This window comes from Heterocephalus glaber, unplaced genomic scaffold, assembly GCF_053883595.1.
Source record: "Heterocephalus glaber isolate CG9 unplaced genomic scaffold, H.glaber_assembly_v1.0 deba00001509, whole genome shotgun sequence".
NCBI lineage: Eukaryota > Metazoa > Chordata > Mammalia > Rodentia > Bathyergidae > Heterocephalus > Heterocephalus glaber.
Genome location: NW_028258325.1, coordinates 357,544 through 377,613, shown reverse-complemented (window position 1 = coordinate 377,613; position 20,070 = coordinate 357,544). Strand labels below are relative to the sequence as shown.

General features: G+C 53.8%; 1 protein-coding gene across 1 annotated transcript in view; it reads right to left on the bottom strand.

The window, feature by feature from the left end:
• Positions 1 to 344: 344 nt before the first annotated feature.
• Pde6b (phosphodiesterase 6B) overlaps positions 345 to 20,070 on the bottom strand; it is a 41,497-nt gene continuing 21,771 nt past the window's right edge. The window contains exons 4-22 of the mRNA XM_004847497.3: positions 10,588 to 10,728; positions 10,437 to 10,511; positions 9,981 to 10,045; positions 9,346 to 9,412; positions 9,119 to 9,166; positions 8,122 to 8,271; positions 7,737 to 7,880; positions 7,281 to 7,346; positions 6,326 to 6,472; positions 4,735 to 4,842; positions 4,144 to 4,253; positions 3,943 to 4,030; positions 3,581 to 3,681; positions 3,379 to 3,486; positions 3,129 to 3,192; positions 2,915 to 2,989; positions 2,620 to 2,703; positions 1,360 to 1,510; positions 345 to 561 (exon numbers count right to left, since the gene is read on the bottom strand). Coding sequence (XP_004847554.2) covers positions 500 to 561; positions 1,360 to 1,510; positions 2,620 to 2,703; positions 2,915 to 2,989; positions 3,129 to 3,192; positions 3,379 to 3,486; positions 3,581 to 3,681; positions 3,943 to 4,030; positions 4,144 to 4,253; positions 4,735 to 4,842; positions 6,326 to 6,472; positions 7,281 to 7,346; positions 7,737 to 7,880; positions 8,122 to 8,271; positions 9,119 to 9,166; positions 9,346 to 9,412; positions 9,981 to 10,045; positions 10,437 to 10,511; positions 10,588 to 10,728 — 1,854 coding nt within the window. The 3' untranslated portion in view covers positions 345 to 499. The remainder of the gene's footprint in view (positions 562 to 1,359; positions 1,511 to 2,619; positions 2,704 to 2,914; positions 2,990 to 3,128; positions 3,193 to 3,378; positions 3,487 to 3,580; positions 3,682 to 3,942; positions 4,031 to 4,143; positions 4,254 to 4,734; positions 4,843 to 6,325; positions 6,473 to 7,280; positions 7,347 to 7,736; positions 7,881 to 8,121; positions 8,272 to 9,118; positions 9,167 to 9,345; positions 9,413 to 9,980; positions 10,046 to 10,436; positions 10,512 to 10,587; positions 10,729 to 20,070) is intronic.

The window sequence follows — 20,070 nt, the reverse complement described above, 5'->3', positions numbered from 1 at the left end:
CCAGGGCTTATTACAGATCCTCCTGCGCCACTCACATCTGGTTCCTGTTCTGTTCACTGCCATGAACAGGTCTTTTGGTTCAGCACAACTTCCTGATGGGTCACATACTATGAGCCCACCACAATAATTCCACCATGTAACAAATGGGAGAGTTGCTTTTTCTTTATTCTGAATTCCTGGGCATGTTTACTAGAGCAGATGGGGTAGATGATCCTATCTACATATATACACGTATCTACACACACTGTTCTAAATGTCCCCACTCAGATTTCTGATAGTTCACAAACCCTTTTCAAAGATCTCCCTGTGGGAACTATGCAAAGAAAAAAAAAAGCTATCCCATTGAGGTTATAGTTGGGTTTAATTCATATAAACAAACCTTAAAAAGTTTAATGTATCCAAAATTATCTTTGGTCATGTCCTCTGCTTCCTAATTTGCACCATGCAACCCAGGCAGAGCCCAATCCCCGGCAGGTGTCTGGGGGAGGGAGCCAGCAGCTCATAGGATGCAGCAGGTTGAAGACTTGGGTGTTGGGCTGCCATTGCAGACTTCCATTCCCGCTGCAAGAGAAGATGGACAGTGAGTGGGCGCTTTCCCTCCCTGTGTCCCACGTGTCCTCTGCTGGCCCCTGCAGCCGATTAACTGGGCTGAGCCTGTCTTAGAGCTTTAGCCCGTTGACACTGTGCCCTACTTAGTGTCAGTCCCAGCCTCCAGCAACCACTGGCCTCCTGCCAAGCGGCAGGGAACAGCAGGAAGACGAAGAGCTAGGGTAGGCAGAACAGCCAAGAGCAAGGCAGTGCCACTGGGACTGACGTGGGGTGCACTGACTCCAACTGAGTCACATCCCATGGTGTGGGGTGGAAACAAACATTCTGGACAACGTCGTGCAGGACCAAACGCTTTCTTGGTGGTTTTTCTCTTTTTTGCTTTGTGGGGGGGTACTTTTGTTTCTTAGGCTGATGTGGATTTTCAAAAATACTAAATAGAAGGGCTGGGGATTTAGCTCAGTGGTTCCACTGCCTGCCTTGCAAGCGCAAGGTCCCTAGTTCGATGCCTGGTACCAAAAAAGAAAAAAACTTAGGAAATTTCTACTTGCGGGCCAGACAAAAAGAACCAAAGATGTCTTAAGAGTTTGGGGAGTTTGGCCCCTTTGTAAAGGAGGAGGGAGCACAGTTACTTCCTTAGCTAGCAGGAGGAATCTTTCCAGCCTGTGCTTCAACTGTGAGAGGAGGGCTTCTGCACGCAGCATCACTGTGCCTTTCTCTAGGTCTGACTGCTGCGTGGCCTCTGGCACTTTGCTGCTTTGACCTCAGGGATTAACCAACTGCCTGCCCCAGGCTGAAGCAGGGGGCCCAGACCTTTCTTGGTTGTTCTATCCTCTTCCTTCTTCTCCTCCTCCAGGGCCCTCACTTTTGCCTCGTACTCATCAGCCAGTGCCTTCCACTCCTTCCTGTTGTTCTGTAGGCGGTTGAACATGGGCAGGATCTCCTCATGGAAGCGGGAGAACTCCTGGTGGGAATCAGGAAGCCAGGCCTGTCTCCTGTTCCTGCAGGACTTGACACTGGCCTCTGTACACCCTGCCTGGCCTCTTGACCATGGGGACTCCTGAAGTGTCCCTTTTCCAGCACAGCCCTAAAAAGGACAGGCTTGAGGCCTGGGATGGGAGCGCTTGTGATGCAGACAGGGCAGAAAATGTCCATGTCAGGACGGCTCCTGCCAGATGGGTGGGGATCGGCAGAGGTAAGCCCACCCACCTCTCCCAGGCTCACACAGTCAGGTGTACACATGCATGCATTGTTGTACACTACAGATGCATATATCATGTGCACACATCACATCACAAGCCATACACAGACCACATATGCATACGTGCAGTTAATCACATGCATGTCGTGTGTATACGCCCACCAACCACACATGCAGTACTACATTTGTACACATCACATGTTGCAACCGCAAGTCACATGTACACTCGTCACACAGTGGAGGGAGTGAGGGAGGCAGCAGGAGGGCTGCATACAGACTGGGGCCTGTGGTCCCAGGAGAGAATGTCCTGCTCCTGGCTGTGGAGCTGCTCAGTGCAAACCTCACTTGGAAGCCAGAGAGCAGATCAGTCACCACCACCAAGAGTAACCAGAGTGGCCTGGCTCCCATGAGCCAAGGTGTGTGGGGCCCTACACGGGGCTCTGCAGTCAGGTCCCTACCATGGTACCCCCTGTTTCCTGCCAGGTGTCTTTGGGAACAGACAGCAGACCTCTGAGTTTGGTGGGGAATGGTGTCCTGGCCAGCTGCAAGTCCCATGGGGCAGGCACCCCAGCACGCACGGGCCAACCAGACCTGCCCTTGCCCTCCGGGTGACTCTAAGCAAGGTGCACCCTGGCCCTAAGTGCTCTGGGCCATGGCTGGGTGACCAGGAAGTGTGCCAGGACACTTCAAGCTGGGAAGCACCCAGGGTGAGGACAGGCATGCAGAGCAGGCAGGGGGGATCCCTGGTGTCCTCCCCTGCTCAGCCAGCCCAGCACATAGTCACACCGTCCCCCCTCCTGCAAGGACACTACTGGGTCCCCCTGCATTCTTTCCCAGCTGCTGCCAGGTCAGCATGGATGCCTGCTGCCCACCTTGTACACGAACGTGCACACGAAGTCGATGAAGCCAACCTGCAGCTTGGGGAGCTCAGCCGCCTTGTTCCGGTCCATCATGGGCTTGTGGGGAAGTGGAGGCAGATGACACAGGACCTGGACTCCTATCCCAGCCATCCTGCCCACCTGCTGGGGCTTGTCCCAGGGCTCTTGGGCTGGCAGCAGCCTGGCTGCTCCAGCTTCCTCGACTTTTTCCCTCTTTCCACAGTGCCACCCAAATGCCCTGGGTCTTGAGTGCTGAGGTGGGGACTGGTGCCCTGGGAGCAGCACTTACAATGGGCTGCTGATCCAGGACTGTCCTCTCTAAATCACCTTGTTCCCAGAATTCAGCGGCCACCAGAAGTGCGACCTGGGGGCACACCAGGGTGTTGGGGAGCAGGCCCTGGCAGGTACGTGGTACCTCCACGTAGTGTCCCCGCCGAGGTCCCAGATGCCGACCCGGATGCCCTGGGTGGGGCACCCGGGTCGGGACAGCTGTCAGTCCTGACCTTGCTCTGTACTTCCCAGGGCTTGGTGATGGCGGAGAGGTCACAGGCCGTCATCATCATGGCCCTGTGGGCAGAGAGGGCAGAGCCACAATTCTCACAGTGGGGTGGGTGTTGGGTATTTCCATGTGGCCACAACCTGAGGCCCCCAAATCCTGCCCTGCCTCCCTGAAACCGGGCCAGGTGGGGCTGAGGCAGTGCCCAGGTGTCCAGAGCCGGTTAAAGGCCATCCCCGATGGGCACGCGTGCTCACATGACAATCTCCTTCCGAGTGGTCTCCAGGGAGAGGTACTCCACCCAGCTCTGCTTGTCCTTGTAGTTCTTGGACTCGTCCACAATCTTCTGGAACATTGTCCGCTTCCTGGGTGCAGGGAGAGACGAGTGGCAGAGGGTCGCTGTCCTCGATGTGGCCACGCACTCATCTGTCCACTTGCCCATGGCCCTCCCTGACGCACTTGAAGTAGAGGGCCAGGTCAGTGGCAATGATGGCGATGTCCATGAGGTGGATCACGTGCTCGTGCTGCCGCCGGTTCAGGTTCTGGTAGATGTTCAGGGTCTGTGGCGGTCGTGTGGTCAGCCCAGGGTTAGGGCAGGTGCCCCCGTAGCCTGGAGTGCTTGGGCTAGGACTTCCCACCCACAGCACCCATCTGCCTTGGAGTCTGGGAACGACAGGACAAGGACACCCTTCCCTGCCCCATGGTGTCCCTCCGCTTGGTGTCCCCTGTGCTTTGTCAGCTGTCCTTTCCCCCCCTGGCCACAGGCCTGTCTGTCCTCCCTCACAGCCAGCTCCCTGCAGTGGCCCAGAGAGGACACGGACCTCTTCGGCCAACAAGAACTTTCCAAACTCCAGGTGGTGCCGCTCCAAAATCGAGGAGCCGTGAAGCTTGGCGAGGGGGTTCTGGGACCTGTCACAGAGTCCATTTCCGATAGTTAGTAGGGCAGCCCACAGCCTGCCCTCGCACCCTGGGAGGGTCTCTGGCCCCAGGCCATGACCCTGCTGACCCCAGCAGGTGCCTACTTCATCTGGTACAGGTTGTTGGTGCCACGGTGATCGATGTCATGGCACAGCCCGGCTGTAACCATAGCAAAGGCTTCCAGGTCCGTGTAGTAGTTTTTCAGCTTGCCTGTCTGTGGGGACAGGAGCACATGAGTCCCCCTGGGCTGGGGGCGGGGGACGGGCCTGGTCTCCACTAGCCCAGGTGCTCTGCCCACTTTGGAGAGCCAGGGCCTTTCCACTCCTGGAGCCCCAGGCCTGGCTCCCAGACTGTTCTGGGTCCATCTGTATGGCACCGTGGCCCTGCATGTGACCTTGTGGCTCTCTGCGTGGCTCATGGGCCCTGTGTGTGTCCCCATGGCCCTGTGTATAGCTCCATTACCCCATCTGTGGTCTGGTGTGTTTTCCCTAGGACCTACACATGTCCCCTCAGCTCTGCGTGTGGCCTCATGTATGTGACCCCATGGCTCTTTGTATAGCCTGTGGCCTTGTGCGTGGCTTGGTATGTGGCTCCATGGCCCTGTATGTGGCCCCGTGGCTCTGTGCGTGGCCCCGTGGCTCTGTGTGTGCTCCTGTCTCTCACCCTGTGTGAATCTACCCTCCTCATCCACGCACCATGAGCAGGGTGAACATAGTCTGGGCCACGTTGAAGCCGTGCCTCCAGTTGTGGTAGGTGACTCTCCTGTAGGCTTTGCTGACAGAGTACAGGAACCGCACCAGGACCTGGGGGCAGAGGACAGCTGGCGTCTGAGTCTGCCCCAACTCACTTGCTCTGAATTCCCAGTCTCTCAGGTCTTCTCTGCCTCCCTGTCTCCCTAGATCCCAGGCCCATGCCTCTCCTTCTGGATGGGGCTGGCAGGAAGCTGGAGCTGGGCAGTTAGAGCTAAGAGCCCCTCCAAGTGCTGAGAATTTGGGGCCTCAAGTCTCTGGGCCTGCCCTGATCTGGAAAGAGGACCCTGGGGCTGTGCTTTTTTTTCTTTTTTTGGTACCGGGGATTGAACTCGGGACCTTGCGCTTGCGAGGCAGGCGATGGCACCACTGCGCTAAATCCCCGACCCTCTTTTTCTTTTTCATTACTGGAGCTTGAACACAGGGCCTTTGCACTGAACTACATCCCTAGAACTTTTGTTATTTTATATTTTGAGACAGGGTCTCGCTAAGTTATTAAGTTTCCCAGATTGAGGTTGAACTTGTATCCTCCTCCTTCAGCCTCCTGGAGTTTACTGTGTGCACCACCATTCCTTCCTGGATGTGTGATATTTTAAGGAAAAAGAATCAGTTTTATGCACGATGTTTGCATGGGCCTGCCTTTGGGCAGGAGGGAAGCTCTGCAGACAGCAATCTCTGGGCAAGAGACTATGGGCCAGGAGCGCCTTCTGTTGCTTCCATTGTGATATTTAGGATCAGAAGAGTATTTGGAAACATTTTTTATTCTGTTAATATTTTCTATACAATTTTATTTTGTGTTTTCCCTTTATATCTAGTAAAATTTCTTTAAAAAATTCCAGCCTGTCCCTCCTTCTCTCTGGGGAGCATGAGAGAGAGGATCGATTGCTCCCTAGAGCTGTAGGAAGGGCGGTAGCAGGTGGTAGGCAGGGGAGTGGAGCAGGGCAGAGCTGGGGCCAGAGCATGAGTCGCCCCCACGGGGTCACCCCTCTGGGCAGCTGAGAGGATGCCATGTGCTTCCTGTTTGAGGAGGAGCTGCCTTAACTCCCTCTGCACCCCATGCAACCCTGTTACTGCCCAATGACACAAATAATGAGGGTTATCTGGAACTCCTAGTAATCTAACTTCATATCAGCCATGCATCTACCCATCTGTCATCCACCTATCCATCCACTCATGTGTCCATCAGGTATCCATCCATCCACCCACCCACAAACCCATCTACCTACCCATCCACACATCCACCCATCCATCTACCCACCCATCCACCCATCCCCTCGTCCACCCATCTACCCATCCATCCATCCACCCATCCATCCATCCATCCATCCATCTACCTACCCTCACCTATCTGCCCACCCATCCATCCATCCATCCATCCATCCAATCACTTGTTCTATACACATTTGCTGTTTATATTTTGGAAGTTCTATAATGAATATATTTGCCCCTCAAATGTTCAGTTGGAAATGGGGCCCTCATCCCAACCATATCCCCCAATCTCCCAGGGGACCTGGGACCCCCCAACCACATCTCCCACCTCCTGGGGAACCTGGAACTTGTGGACCACGCCCAGCTCATAGTACATCTGGATGCCGCATTTGACCAGGTCCATCTCGGTGCACTCCAGGTCGGAGAAGTGAAACTCATAGATGTTGAACTTGGTGGGCCCAGGCAGCTCTTCCTTCTGTAGGGGGTGTGGGCTGAGGGAGCAGGCCGCTGCAGTGCTACCTGTTCCTTGCCCTGTTTCCTTTCTGTATCCTCTGTCCAGCCAGATGCCTTCACCTCTGGCGATGTCTGCCCTCCGGACACTGCAGCCCGTGGCCTGGGCATTCTGTGGCCTTAGCTTAGCCTGTCTTCCCCTCTGCTACTAGCCAGTGACCCCATGAGCACTCACCTGGCTGGGTGGACAGAGTGGTATTGGAGAAACAAGCAAGCAAACTCTGAGGTGTGCACATGGGAAGGTACACATGGGTATAGACATGCGTGGGCACAGGTACACGTGTGCAGACACACCCCTCAGACACATGCACGCATCCATGGCAACAACACCGCTGATCTCCAGAACTCATTGAGCACATTCACACATTCAACGGCCACAGGAAGAATAGCCTGGGCGTTCTGCTAAGGCACATAGGCGATGGAGATGGAGATGCCACACTGCCAAGCTGGCCCCGTAAGGTCCGCTAGGAGACACATGAGCACATGGACACAACGCACACGTGTGTGTACATAAGGCACACAAATGCATGTGCACTGGCGTTCCCAGGCACCGGGTCCTCCTGGAGGAGACAGCACAGGTAGACACTGGTCCAAGTGGTGCCCAAGAGACTAAGATGTGGATGGTTCTGGAGAGGATGGGGGCAGGTGGGCAGACAGCAGGTCAATTCTTTAGGACAAACGCTCAGAGCCCGGAGCACAGCAGCAGCGCAAGATGACAGGCTGTACCAGCACCCTCCCTGCCAGCGCAGCAGTGACAGGAGGTGGATTCTCACCAGGATTTCCCCCAGCTCCTCCTCCTCGCAGTCAGCTGGCTCCTTCCCCAGGCGTTCCCTGGTTGGCTGACAGACAGCACGGGGGTCATAGGACAGGTTGGGTGATTATGACAGGGGGACAGTGTCTCCCCCACCCCAGGAGCACGCTGGACGAGGGCCTCTGGGTCCTGACGGGGAGCATCCCTCGGCCCAGGCTCCTGATTCCTGTGGATGTGGCCCGGGCACCCCAGCTTCCTCTCCTTGCCTCCCAGCCCTGCTCCCAGTGATGCCTTGAGCGGCGCAGGGGACCCCGTGGGGACTTGGAAGGTCCGGCCACGCCCTCCAGAGCTCAGGCCAAGGCACAGGAAGGTCCTGGGCTGGGCAGACAGAGGAGCCAAGGCCGGGCCTGGCTGTTGGGCCCCAGGGCTGTGCTCCGCCTGCTGGGCTCCCTGCCTCCCTTGGACAGAGGGGCTGTACCAGGATGGCCTGGATCTCGTCCTTGTCACATCTCACGTGGTACAGAGCCACGTCCTGTGCAATGTCCTTGCGGTTCTCTAGCTTGTTCATTTTGTCGTAGGTGTCCGTGTTCAGCACCGACCAGCCCAGGAACTGAGTCAGGGACTAAAGGTGGGCACAGCATCACCACAGCACCCTTTGTGCCCTGGTGAGTGCCTGCTGTGTGCCTGCTTTGTGGCTGGGACAGGTGCCCAGACCCAGACCCCTGCAGCTCAGCAGGTGCCTCTGAATGGGCATCCAGGGACAGTGCCTGGCGAGCATCCCATCCCCACGCCCCCTGGTGCACAGGGACCACTCCCAGAAGCCTGCACCATCTTGCAGGGCTGCCTGTGATGCCAGCGTTTACCTCCATGAGGACCTCATCCTGCTCATCGAAGGGCTTCCCGTCCTTCCTGTTGTAGAAGGTGGCCACTCCCACTATCTCCTCCTTCTTGTTGACAATTGGCATGGACAGCACATTCCTGATGACCCAGCCAGAGTCATCCAGTGGCCCCTCCTGCAGGGAGCAGTGCGGAGCTAAGGGTGCCTGGCCTGGGCCTGGCCAGGGCTCTCTTGGGGCAGTGGGCTCCATGTCTTCTGCCCTCAGGCTGTGGTGTGGGTTGTTCTTCCTGTCTCTGTACCCCGTGCCTAGGAGCTTGGTGCCCATGGTGTCTGTGGCATGGCTTTCCCACTAGAGATGTCTCACAATGCTGGCTTTGGGAGCACATGAGGGCTGCTACCCACAGAAGGCCCCTTAGGAAGATATGTGCTGCCCTCCTCTTAAAGCTCCCAGGGCCTCCCCTTTCCGTTTTGCACTGGGCCCTGAATAATGTCATTGGTCCCACATCCCACATCCTAGACGCTGGATCTGGAGAATGAAATGTGGCCAGTGGGCTGTTCCTCCAGGAGGCCGTTAGACTCAAAGTGCATTCCCACCAACGCCCGTGACTGCCCCCGCAGAGAGCCAGCCGGGCACTGCATCCCCAGGTGAAGGCCGGTAGAAGCAGGGGCCACTGGACCTTGTGGGGCTAGGCAGGACCAGCCAAGCCCAGACTGGATCAAATGAACCCAGATGGGACCAACTGAGCCCAGACAGGACCAGCCGACCACAGACAGGATCAGCTGAACCTAGATTGGATCCATTGGACCCAGACAGGGCCAGCTGGTCCTCCACCGAAGCCAGTCAAGCTGCAGACCCATGGAATGTGGCTTTCTCATCATCAGCCACTGAGATGCAGGTTGTTTCTTAAGCAGCAAAATCTAAGCCAGCAACGATTTATGGACCACAACACTTTCTTTCTTTTTTTTTTTTTTAACACTTTCTTTCCTAAGCAAAGCACAGTCTTTGCGGTGAGTGAGCATACCTGGAACTTGAACATCTCATCAGCAGAGGCATTCATGATGTTACAGATCTGTGAAGGAGAAATGTATCATCCAGAGCAGCTAGCTGGTGGCACACTGTGATCCATGCCCTGGGAGCCCAGCCTGGCTTGCAGGAGACAGCTCTGATGGGCAAAGCTGTCTGTGCTGACGGTGGGCAGGGTGTGGGGTGCAGGAGTGGGCGCAGGCTAGGGAGGGTCCAGGCACTCACAAAGCCACTCTCTGCCACGTAGGTTGGAAGGCCACTGGCCAGGGCCCAGTGTTCGGCTGGGGGTGTGCTGGGGAGAGAGGCAGAAGGTTAGTGTGTGATGTGGTAACACGCAAGCGTCTGCTTCATGCCATCCTCTGAGCTCTGGGGAGATGGAGGATCAGAATGGGGACCCAGGGAGGGCAAAGAAGCCGGGACAAGGCTGCCCCTACAGGGCTTCCCCTGGCTTCACTGCCTCTGGGCTCAGCATCAGTTGCCCGGTGATTCTGGCCCTACGCAAGTTCAGGCCTGGTACCTGGATCCTCCTGTGTGTTAGGGGCTAGGGATGGTGCTGGATGGGCTCATAGGTCGTGAGATCACTGGCCATCCAACCCCTCCATCAGACCCTCTAGGCCCAAGCCCTGGAATGAGCTCTGGGTGGAACCCCTAGAGTGTGAGGCTTCTGGAGATCCCACTTGTGGGGAAGGTGGGTCCAATGGAGACCTGAGGGCCTCCAAGCCCATGGGGCAGACAGGGCACCTGGGGCTCACTCAACCCTGGGCTGTCCACACTTCAGGGTGGTCTCCCCTCCTTCCTGTGAGGTGCTTCCCTTCCCCGGGGGACCTGGGTGACATAGCTTGTGAAGCCCTAGCACTTACGGGATGACCTTGATGTCCTCCTTGCCGTGGAGGATGTAGTCGATGACTTTGTAGAAGAGAATTTCCTAGAAAAAGCACATTAGCATGGGGCTCCCCATCTGCTGCTTGGAGGGCGAGACCCACACAACATACATCATACACACCACATGTGGGCAGCCACATCCACAGGCACACGTGTGTTTCACACGCACACACTCATGTGTGCGCACAGACTGGCCCCCACACATGAACACACGTTGTGGACTCAGATTCAGATCCACAGTCCCTGTGTCCCACCTAACCTGTACATTCCCTGGGTCTACATGGGGAAGGCTGCTGAGGCCACACAGCCCTGGGCTGCCACTCTGACATGGGGATGGGGAGGCAGCACCCACCCTGGCCTGTTTCCTGCCCACCCTCTTCCCCCAGAACTGGAGCCAGAGAAGCCAGGCCAGGCACTGTATTCCCCTGACTCACCCGGCCATCGGGTGTGCGTGGGCCTGAGTACGGCTGGGTTTCTCCCATCAGCACAGGCCACACATCGAAGAATTCCTGGACCCAGGAGAGGAGAGTGAGGAGGCGGGCCGGGCATGGCCAGGCTGGGCGCCCCTGGTCCCCACAGCTGCACCTTCTCCTTGGCCATGTCCAGGAGGCCCACAGAGCACCGGTCGCAGTGCAGGTAGGCCCGAACGGTGTAGAAGGCCTTGTGGAACTGCCGCTCCATGTCTGTTAGCTCCTCAAACACCTTGTTGGCTGACCAGAGCAGTACCTGCAGAGGTGGCACATGGGAGGGCGAGGCTCCCACCTGTCTGACCATGGCAGCACTGGGTACCAGGTGCACCCAGCATGCTCAGCTCACAGGCATCTAGGCCCAGCACCTGGCTATGCAGCCCCAAGGGCCCTGGCTGAGGGTGTGCAGAGACCACCCACTCCTTGGCCTTGGGGCCCTGGAAGCTGCTGGGGGTGGAGGCCCGATGGCTTTGGCCATGTCTCCACTGCTGCCTAATACCGGACTCATGGTCAGTGATGAGTGAAAACCAAAATGATTTGCTCTGAGATTAAAAGTCAAAAACCTGACCTGCCGTTCCCCACCTGCCTGCTGTACAGCCTGTGGGAGCCGGGGTCTGAGGATCTAACATCACTGTCTGCTGGATGGCAGGCCCTTTTGCATCTGTGCAAAGTGCATCTGAGAGTGATGTATGATGGGTACTGTCATGGTTTTTATCTAGACACCCCCCCAAACCCCCATGTGCTCATAGATGGGGCTTTTCAGAGGTGGTTGGATCTAGGGTGTATGAGTATGGATTAAAGGTGTGTGATAACTAAACTAGCCCACTAATTGGTTTAGCATAGTTCTGGGTGCAGATAGTGGGATGGTTCACCCTGGTGTGGTGGCACCAACTAATAGGCTTGGAGCCTGAATGGAATAAAAGTGGAAAGGAAGGCTCACTGCTGGCTGCTTCCTGTCTGCCCTGCCATGGACTGTTTCTCCTCTGTGATGCCCCTCTGCCATGCTGCCCTGCCTTGGACCCAACCAGCTATAGACTGAAAGGTCTACAAACTGTGAGCTAAAATAAACCTTTCTTTCTTTAACTTGTGGCTGTCAGGTATTTTGTCCCAGCGGCAAGAAAGTGACTGATATAGGCATTCACGACAGAGCCCTGGGGCAGCCCTTCCCAGACCTGTCCTCCTACCCTATGGGCCCAGGGTCGGCCAGGTTCCTCCCTACCAGCATGTCACTGTATCTCCAACACAGGTGCCCTGGGCACCTCTGCCTTGCAATATGCCCTGCCCAGGGCCGAGCCCCCTCCTACTCTAGCTTCTTTGCTGACTCCTTCCTGCAGCCCCCTCTGGAGCACCCCCTGCTCTGCTGGCCCAGGAGGGAAAGGCTGTGGAGAGGCCGCCCACAGACTGCTCAGCAGAGGCCCCTGCTGACCCCAGCTCCCTTACCCCAGCAGGATGGCTTGGCCTTGGTTCCCCAATCCCCTCACCTGCCACTGTCCAGCAGCTGCCACTGTAGGGCGAGTCTTGCCCCCTGGATGCATTTACCTGTGCCACACGGCCCTTCTCACAGTGCTTAGGGATGCCTATGCCCCAGTCCTCTTCCACTTCCTTGCCCTCAGGGATTTGGGATAGCCCACCTGTTGCCACTGCCACACTGAATGTGAGCATCTTCCACCTGTCCTGCCATGCTCTGCCACAGGCAGCTCAGGAGGGAAAGGGGCGTGAATTCATGCACAATCAAGTGGCCTGATGAGTCCAAAAGCACCCACCATCAACTCCATGGCGGAACTCACTGTGTCCACTGGGGACAGACACACACACCATGTCAACTGTGCAGATAGGAGGAAGCTTGGGGACCCACTCTGCCCATGCAGCCCTGACTCAGCCCTCTTTCTCTCCCCGTACAGATCACCCTGTCCTTATCTCAGGCTCAGTCCTACCTCAGGCTGATCCCAACCCAGACCAACGACGGCTGCATGCCAAGACCTTGGTTCCGAGTGGGAGAGGGTGTCCAGGCCAGGACAGAGCCTGCCTGCCTGAGCTCCCAGTCTTTCAAGGACACTAGGAACCCATATTCTTGTGTGAAATCATTTGAAATGTTGGAAACACTCTGCGTGTTTTCTTCCAGTAGTTTTGTAATTTCAAGTCTATGTTTAAATCTGCAATCTATTTTGAGTTCTTTTTGGTACCGGGGATCGAACTCGGGACCTTGTGCTTTTGAGGCAGGCGACAGAACCACTGAGCTAAATCTCCGGCCCTTGAGTTCATTCTTAAATAAGAGTTGAGGCCAGGTTTCATTTTCATTTTGTGTATGGGTAGCTATTTTCCCAGCACCATTTATTGAAGAGGATGTCCTTTCCCCCATCATATGCTCTGGGCATCTTTGTTAAAAAAATCAATCAAGTTGGATTTATTTCTGGGATCCTATTCTGTGGGTCAGTGTCTGTTTCTATGCTAGAACCATGCTGTTTTGATTACCATAGTTTTGTACTATATTTTGAAATCCAGCAGTGTAATGCCTGAAGCTTTGTTCTTTTTGGTCAAAATTGCTGTGGCTATTTGTGGAATTTTGTGGTTCCATTTGAGTCTTGGGATGGTTCTTCTATTTCTGTAGAGAATGACATTGGAATTTTGATAGGGATTACACTGAACCTTTTGAGGACTTTGGGTAATACAGACATGTTAATAGTATTAATTATTACAGTCCATGAACATGGAATGCTTTTCCATTTATTTGTGTCATCTTCAATTTCATCAGTGTTTTTTTTTTTTTTTTTTGGTACCGGGTATTGAACTCGGGTCCTTACACTTGCGAGGCAGGTGGCGGAACCACTGAGCTAAATCCCCAGCCCTCTTCATCAGTGTTTTATAGTTTTCAGTATATAGCTCTTTTACTTCCTTGGTTAAAATTATTCCTGTTTTTATTTTTAAAAAATTTTTATTATATTTATTTATTTTCTAAAAATTCAGTAATTTTATTCTTGGCTTTAAAATTTTAGTAGCTGGGCCAGGGATTTAGCTCAGTGGCACCATGCCTGCCTGGCAAGTGCAAGGTCCTGAGTTTGATTTCTAGAAGTGGGGGAAAAAACAACAACAAATTTTAGTAGTTAAGATGTGTTAATTTTGAACAGACAAAACAGCCATTGAATTTTACTGTTTAGAGGTTTGCCTTATGTATCTTCTTCATATTTGGCATTCATTTTCTTATTGAAAAAGTATGTTATAAGGTAAAGAAGCACCACTTTGCCATCCATTAAAAAAAAACTAGTGCATTTTTATCGGGAGCAATGCTACATAATTTTGGGGAAAAATCATTTGATTAGGCCCTAGTTCTCCTGCCTACAAGCCAGCTATGGCATTCAGAGACATAATTCCATTTTGGCCTCCGGTCACAACTGAGACCTCAATGATCCAGTGATGCTGTGATGCTCCAGGACGAGATTACACCAGCCGAAGACATCCTGGGAGGAACCAAATCTTCATCTGCATCGTTCCTCATTCATCTACGAATTCTCTCCAGTCATCTGTTACATTTGTTTCTTGAATATACCGAACTCTCTGTCCCATGTACTGAATTCTCTGTCCTGGGTCATTTGTTACATTTGTTTCTCTAAAAGGTGCTCAGGCTTTTGTCTTTGCTGCCCAGAGCAGCACTGATCAGGCCCGAAGCTCAGCTTCCTCTCAGTCTCATTTTTCTACCTTTCCTGTATAGTAAGTTAATTCGCCTTGCACTGCCGGGGCTCGCAGGAGGACTAGGACTTACAGCAGAGGTTCTAGTAACGTCCCCCTTCTCTGTTCCCTACACATTTTTATGCTGCTTTTCCTTTGTTTGTTCTTTTGAGACAGGGTCTTGTTCTATAATTCAGGCTGGCCTCAAATTTGTGGCAATCTTCCTGCCTCGGCCTCTCGAGGGCTGGGATTACAGGTGTGGACCACCATATCCAGCTCCTACTGCTTTCTAAGTGCTACGAGAGAACATGAGACTGCCAGCCTAAACTGACTAGAAAAAGTCAGATGAAGTGTTTTTATTTTTTGAGGTGTTATTCAGCATAGAAACACTACTGATTTTTATGTTTTATAAGTTTTTTATTTTGTGATTTTACTGAATTTATCAGTTCTAATAGCTTCTGTGACACTAGTCTGAGAAGTGATTTATTGCAGATAACCCCCAAAACACAGGCTATGAGGGGCCAGGGATTTAGCTCAGTGGTGCCATGCCTGCCTCTAAAGCACAAGGTCCCGAGTTCGATCCCCGTACCAAACCAAACCAAACAAAACCCACAGGCTATGAAAATGAAAATAGAAAAATGAGATTGCATCAGACTAGAAAAGTTTTGTTGTCAGAAGACATATAGATGGCTAGCAGATATAGGAAAGAGATATGTAATATCTCTAATCATTAGAGGAAAGCAAGAGAAAACCACAAGGCGATATCATCTCATACACAGTGGATCGGGTACTTCAGAAACATGAAAGATAAGCATCGGGCAGGGGTAACGAAGGGGCCCACGTGCCCTATGAGTGGGGATGTAAATCACACAGCTGTTTTGGAAATTGGTAAGGAAGCTTCTTGAAAAAGTAAAATGGATCTGCTGTGTGATCCAGCAACCTCACTACTGGGTGATCCCCGAGGGAGCTGAAGCATGTCGAAGAGCACCGCAAACCTGTGTTCACTGTGGCACTGCTCTCAGGGATCGAGATATGGGACTAAGCTGGGTGTCTTGAAGTGAAATCAGCCAGGGGCAGGGGACAGATTCCACATGATCTCACTTCTGTGTGGGATCTGGGAAAGGCGAACCCATCAAAGCGGAGAACTACGGTGCCCGGGTGGTGGGGTTGCTGGGAAAGGGCGAGCAGTGGCTGGCACACGTCCCCGTCAGGAGGAGCCGTGGTTCTGGCCATCCAAGCTCAGCAGGTGCTGATTAGTGACACTCTATGTATTAAAAAAATGACTTTAGATGTTCTCACCGAGAAGGAATGATAAGTATTTTTGATGTTGCACAGACTAATTAGTCTGATTTAATTATTCCACAGTCATACACGTATTGAAACATATTGTACCCAATAGATATGTACAATTTTCGTATGTGTGTATGGTACTGAAGATTGAACGCAGCATCTTCACGTTGAGCTCCATCATCAGCTCTTTTTAAAAAATTTGAGACGTGGTCTCCGTAAGCCACTAACTGAGTTGCCCAACCTGGGCTCAGGATTGAAATTTTCCTGCTTTGGTGTCCTAGAGTATGAGATTACTGGTCTGGACCAAGGTATGTAGAATTATTATTTGTCTATTAACAGTAGAACTAGTGGGCTGGGGATTTAGCTCGGTGGCAAGTGCAAGGTCCTGAGTTTGATCCCTGGTACCAGAAAAAGTAGACTGGAAAAGCAAATGTGGAAAGACATTGGAAACATGAAATTGGGTGCCAGTACATGGTGGGGTAACAGGTGTGGGGCCAAGGGGGTAAGTGCCCTCTGTCCACGCGTGGATCATGCTTTCCATGTCCTCAAGCCTCCCAGGGAGCAGTGAGCCTGTGGGTCCTGGGGACCCCGAGCCTGTGCCATGTCCTCAGCACACCCACACTATATCATCCAAACCGGGCAGTGGGGTGAGTGGCCGGGGTTAGGCGGGTCTGGATGACACAGAGATCTGCAGACCCTGGGAGGGAAAGCTGACTTACGGAGTAGGACATCACTTATGGAGGGAAGCTTCAAAATGTTTTGAGGGACAGGTAGGCATAGGTCAAGGAGTCTGGGACCTGCCCAGAGAGAAGAGCTTGGCCTCTGCCCTTACCCCAGTGACTGCTGGGCCCACAGCAGGTGCTCAGACCTCCTGAGTCCATGCCTAGGCTCTGGTATCCATCAGAGAATCATCACTACAGGCATGGATGGAGTGAGTCCCAAGGAGTTGACCCTAGGGTGCAGGGCAGTCTTAAGCCTCAGGGTCAGCATGAGGACAACAACCAATGGCCCTTGAAAAACCAGCCCGAGGAGTCCAACTTTGAGGACAGGCTGTCGGCAGGGAGGCCCAGTGATAGGAGAACTGTTTCAAAGAGGGTTCCTCACAGACCTGCACCCTGAGGTCTTTTAAGGCTGCAATGTAGCCGTCGTTATTGGCAGTACTCTCATTTTATGGTGAACTGCTGACTGCGGGCTGTTCAATCTTCATACGTTTTATTATTTAAATTAAATTCCCTGTTGTAACTGTAACTTCAGGCATTATGTATAGGGAAAAGTGATGGGAACCTCAACTCACACTTTCTTGTCCCTTTCCTGAAGCTGACCCTCTGGTCCTAAGAAATTTCCTGGGGGAGGACAGTGGACACCAGGCCTTCTCTTCCCACCTGTATCGAGGGCATCACGGTGGGCCTCTGAATGGGCCCCTTCAGTACCTCCAGTCCCTTATGCTGCCTCTGACCTCTGAGTTTCCATTTCCTACCAAGCAGAAGTGAACTCTGCAGCTCAGGCTGCAGTTTCTTCTCCTGTCCTCGGGAGCTTTAGGATGCGCTGTCCTCAGTCCTGGATGCATGGGCGGGACAGCGGGATGCCACAGACCTGCCCCAAGGGGCCCTCAGTAGCTGCACTGGAGTGGGCCAGGCAGTTCCCAGATAGCTCAGGGAGATATTCTAGCAGCTGAGGTGCTGTTCAGAGGGCCCAGCTGGGCAGTGCAGGAGGGGAGTTACGGCAGGTACTGACCCTGTGCTGCCTGGTTTAGGGGACAGGAGAGCAGTGAGTGCCTGGAGAACAGCTCTAACCTGCTGACTGGCTCTCCTGCAGCTCAGGAGAAGGAAGGCAAAGCTTGAGCTCAGGCTGAGATCCAAGCCGAGGGCCAGCCTGACCTGGCCTGGTCTGCTGGATTCCGAGGCCTCTTTCCAGGAGGAGCTGTGAGGCCGTCCCCGTGCTTCCTGAGAGCCCGGTTCTGGTTGGCACAGGCTGAATCAGAAGTGGCTGTCGACTCTCACGGAAAAAGTGTGTCGCCTGCCTGCAGCCCTCAGCCTTCGTCTCTGAAATGCTGATTCGTTCACTGCTGGGCCAGGGCTGGGAGAACCATTCACAGCCACTCACAGGGCTCTGACTGCCGAGCGGGAAGACAGAGGGTGTGAGGGGAGTGACACTGAGGCACTGGGGTCAGTGGGAAGAGGTGGGTGTGGGCCTCTGGGCAGAGAACAAACCCAATCCTTCTGCAACCTGGCTGCTGGAGGGGCCAGGGCCTGGTGAGACGCAAGGGAGGGGCAGGTGTCAGGCTCCCGGGCCTGCCCCTGATGGCATCTGGTCTGTGAGGGTGGCCTTGACCTGGAGCAGTGGGGCTGGGCCTGGCCACTGTCCCCTCTCCAGGGAGGTGACATTGAGGTGACTGGACCTGGGGGCATCTGGTGCCTCCCTGGGCCTTCTGTCTGCGCAGGGGCCACGTGGCCATTTTCTCACTCTGGTGTTTGTGGGCCCAGACAGCAAGCTCTTACTGGGTCACGCCTGCCAAGTTACGCTAAAGAAAGCAACACTGTATCCCCGCAGCCATCAGAGAGCCCTGAGAAGCAAAGCTAGAATATCTGCTGATGCAGGGACCTGGGGCTGGTGAGTGCTCCATAGATGTCTTACAGGGGATAAAACCTTGGGTCAGGCTCAGCAACAGTTGCAATCATGCCTCAGTTTACCAGGATATAGATGAAGAATCATCAGCTTAGACCCACTAGGGAACTGAGGTCCCAGGAGACTCCCAATCTGAGAGGCTGGTGACAGTCACAGTGAGCCCAGCTCACATGAAGCCGTCTGTAGGTGCTAACAGTGGGGACAAAGGGTCTTGTGGATGGCTGCTGGAGGCTGAGAGGGCAGGGAGAGGCCCTGGCTCAGCTTGGGGCCTCACTTTTGGGCCCTTTCTTTCCAGGGGCCCAGCAGGTCTTCAAGCTAAAAATCTGAGAAAAATCCCCTCCCGATTCTAGCAGGTAGAGGGAAAAATACGCCTGAAGTGGTCTCCCTAATGTCACCACATCTTCCTGAGGAAAGGGAGTCAGCCAGCTCCAGCCTTCCTGTCTCACCCAAAGGGAGGAAAAAGAAGCCAAGAAACACCGTGAAGGGCACAGCCCAGTGACACTGCCCTGACAAATTCAAGCCCAGGACTGCTGCACGCTGCCATTCCCTATTGCCAGGCTGCATCTTGATACAGAGGCCAGTGAAAGGGTAGCAACCCTCAACAATTCAAGAAAAAGTTGTCAGGAGCCCAATGATGGCATGAGGCAGGGCACCCGCCTGCGTGCCCAAGGTCCTGGTTCTGTTCCCAGCACTGCGAGTCACTCCATCCTGCAAAAGCTGTAAACCAAAGCCGAAACCAAAGCCAGCAGAAGAAATGCTGTAGACTGAGCTGTGTCCCCCGGATCGCTACAATGGGCTCTGACCCCAGTGCGCTGTTTGTGGGGTATGGACTGTGGGAGGGTTAGGGTCTCATCAGGCCATGAGGCCCTGACATGGGGTTAGTGTGCTCACAGGAGGGAAGACAGGGCTTACTGCTCTGTGCGGTGTGAGGAAGCGAAGGTGTCCTCCCCAGATCCTGGTGGCGGCTCCTTGACCCTGGGCTTCCAGCCTCCAGATGGTGAGCAATGCAGGCCTGTTGCTGAGGCCATGGTCTGAGGAACTTTGTTACTGCTGCCCCAGAGGAACAAGATGGGGGAGACAGGAATGACCAAGCACACAGGGCCGTGAAGGGTCGTAAGGCTTCAGCAAGCATCAAATACAGCCCAGGTCCCCACCAGGGAAGTCATGTGACCAGGGATGCAATTAGTCATGGCCACAGAGTGAAGCCCCCCTAAAACCCATGGGGCAGGGTTGTCCTTCCCCAAGCTTTGCCAGTGTGTGTCTCTAGCCATGCCCTTTGTGATGTTCTTTATAGTAAATTGGGTAACATAAATATTCCCAAGTTCTGTGAGTCACTGTAGCAAATGAATTGGACATAAGGATGGCCTGTGGGGAGCCCAGTGCAGGGTTTGGGTTGGCTTGAATGTGTCCCCCAGTTTTGTGTACTCGAAGCTTGGTCCCCAGCAGATGGTATTAAGAGGTGGTATAAGGTCATTAGATAGTCAGGATGCTGTCCTAGGAGGGACTGATGCTGGTCTTGAGGAGTGAGTGAGTTCCACAGCTCCTGTGACCACTCTTGTGTGTGCTGCCACCATTGTGACACACTGTCACAGGCCCTCATCATGCTGAGCAAAGGCCCACACCACATCCTTGAACCTCTACAACCATGAAATACACAAACCTCTTTTCTGTGTAAAGCACCAGGTTCAGGTATTTAGTTATAGCAACAGGAAAAGGACAAATACTTCAATTTATAGCTGCCTAGTCAGAAGCTCAGGTGAAGCAACCTGGTGTTTGCACCTGGCATCATGGTGAGGGTGTCTGTGAGGCCGGATCTCCGGCAAGATAGCATCAGAGTTAAATGGATCAGAGGACTCACTGCTGGCATCTGCTACTGCTGACCGCTTGCCTGGTCTGTGGGGGCAAACCACACACCTGGGGTCACAGTGCTCTTTGTTGTTGCTATCCCTCTGCAGCCCAGAGTGAGGAGCTCTTCCTCATACATTTTCTGAGGCCAGCATTATCTCAATAGCAAAATCAGATG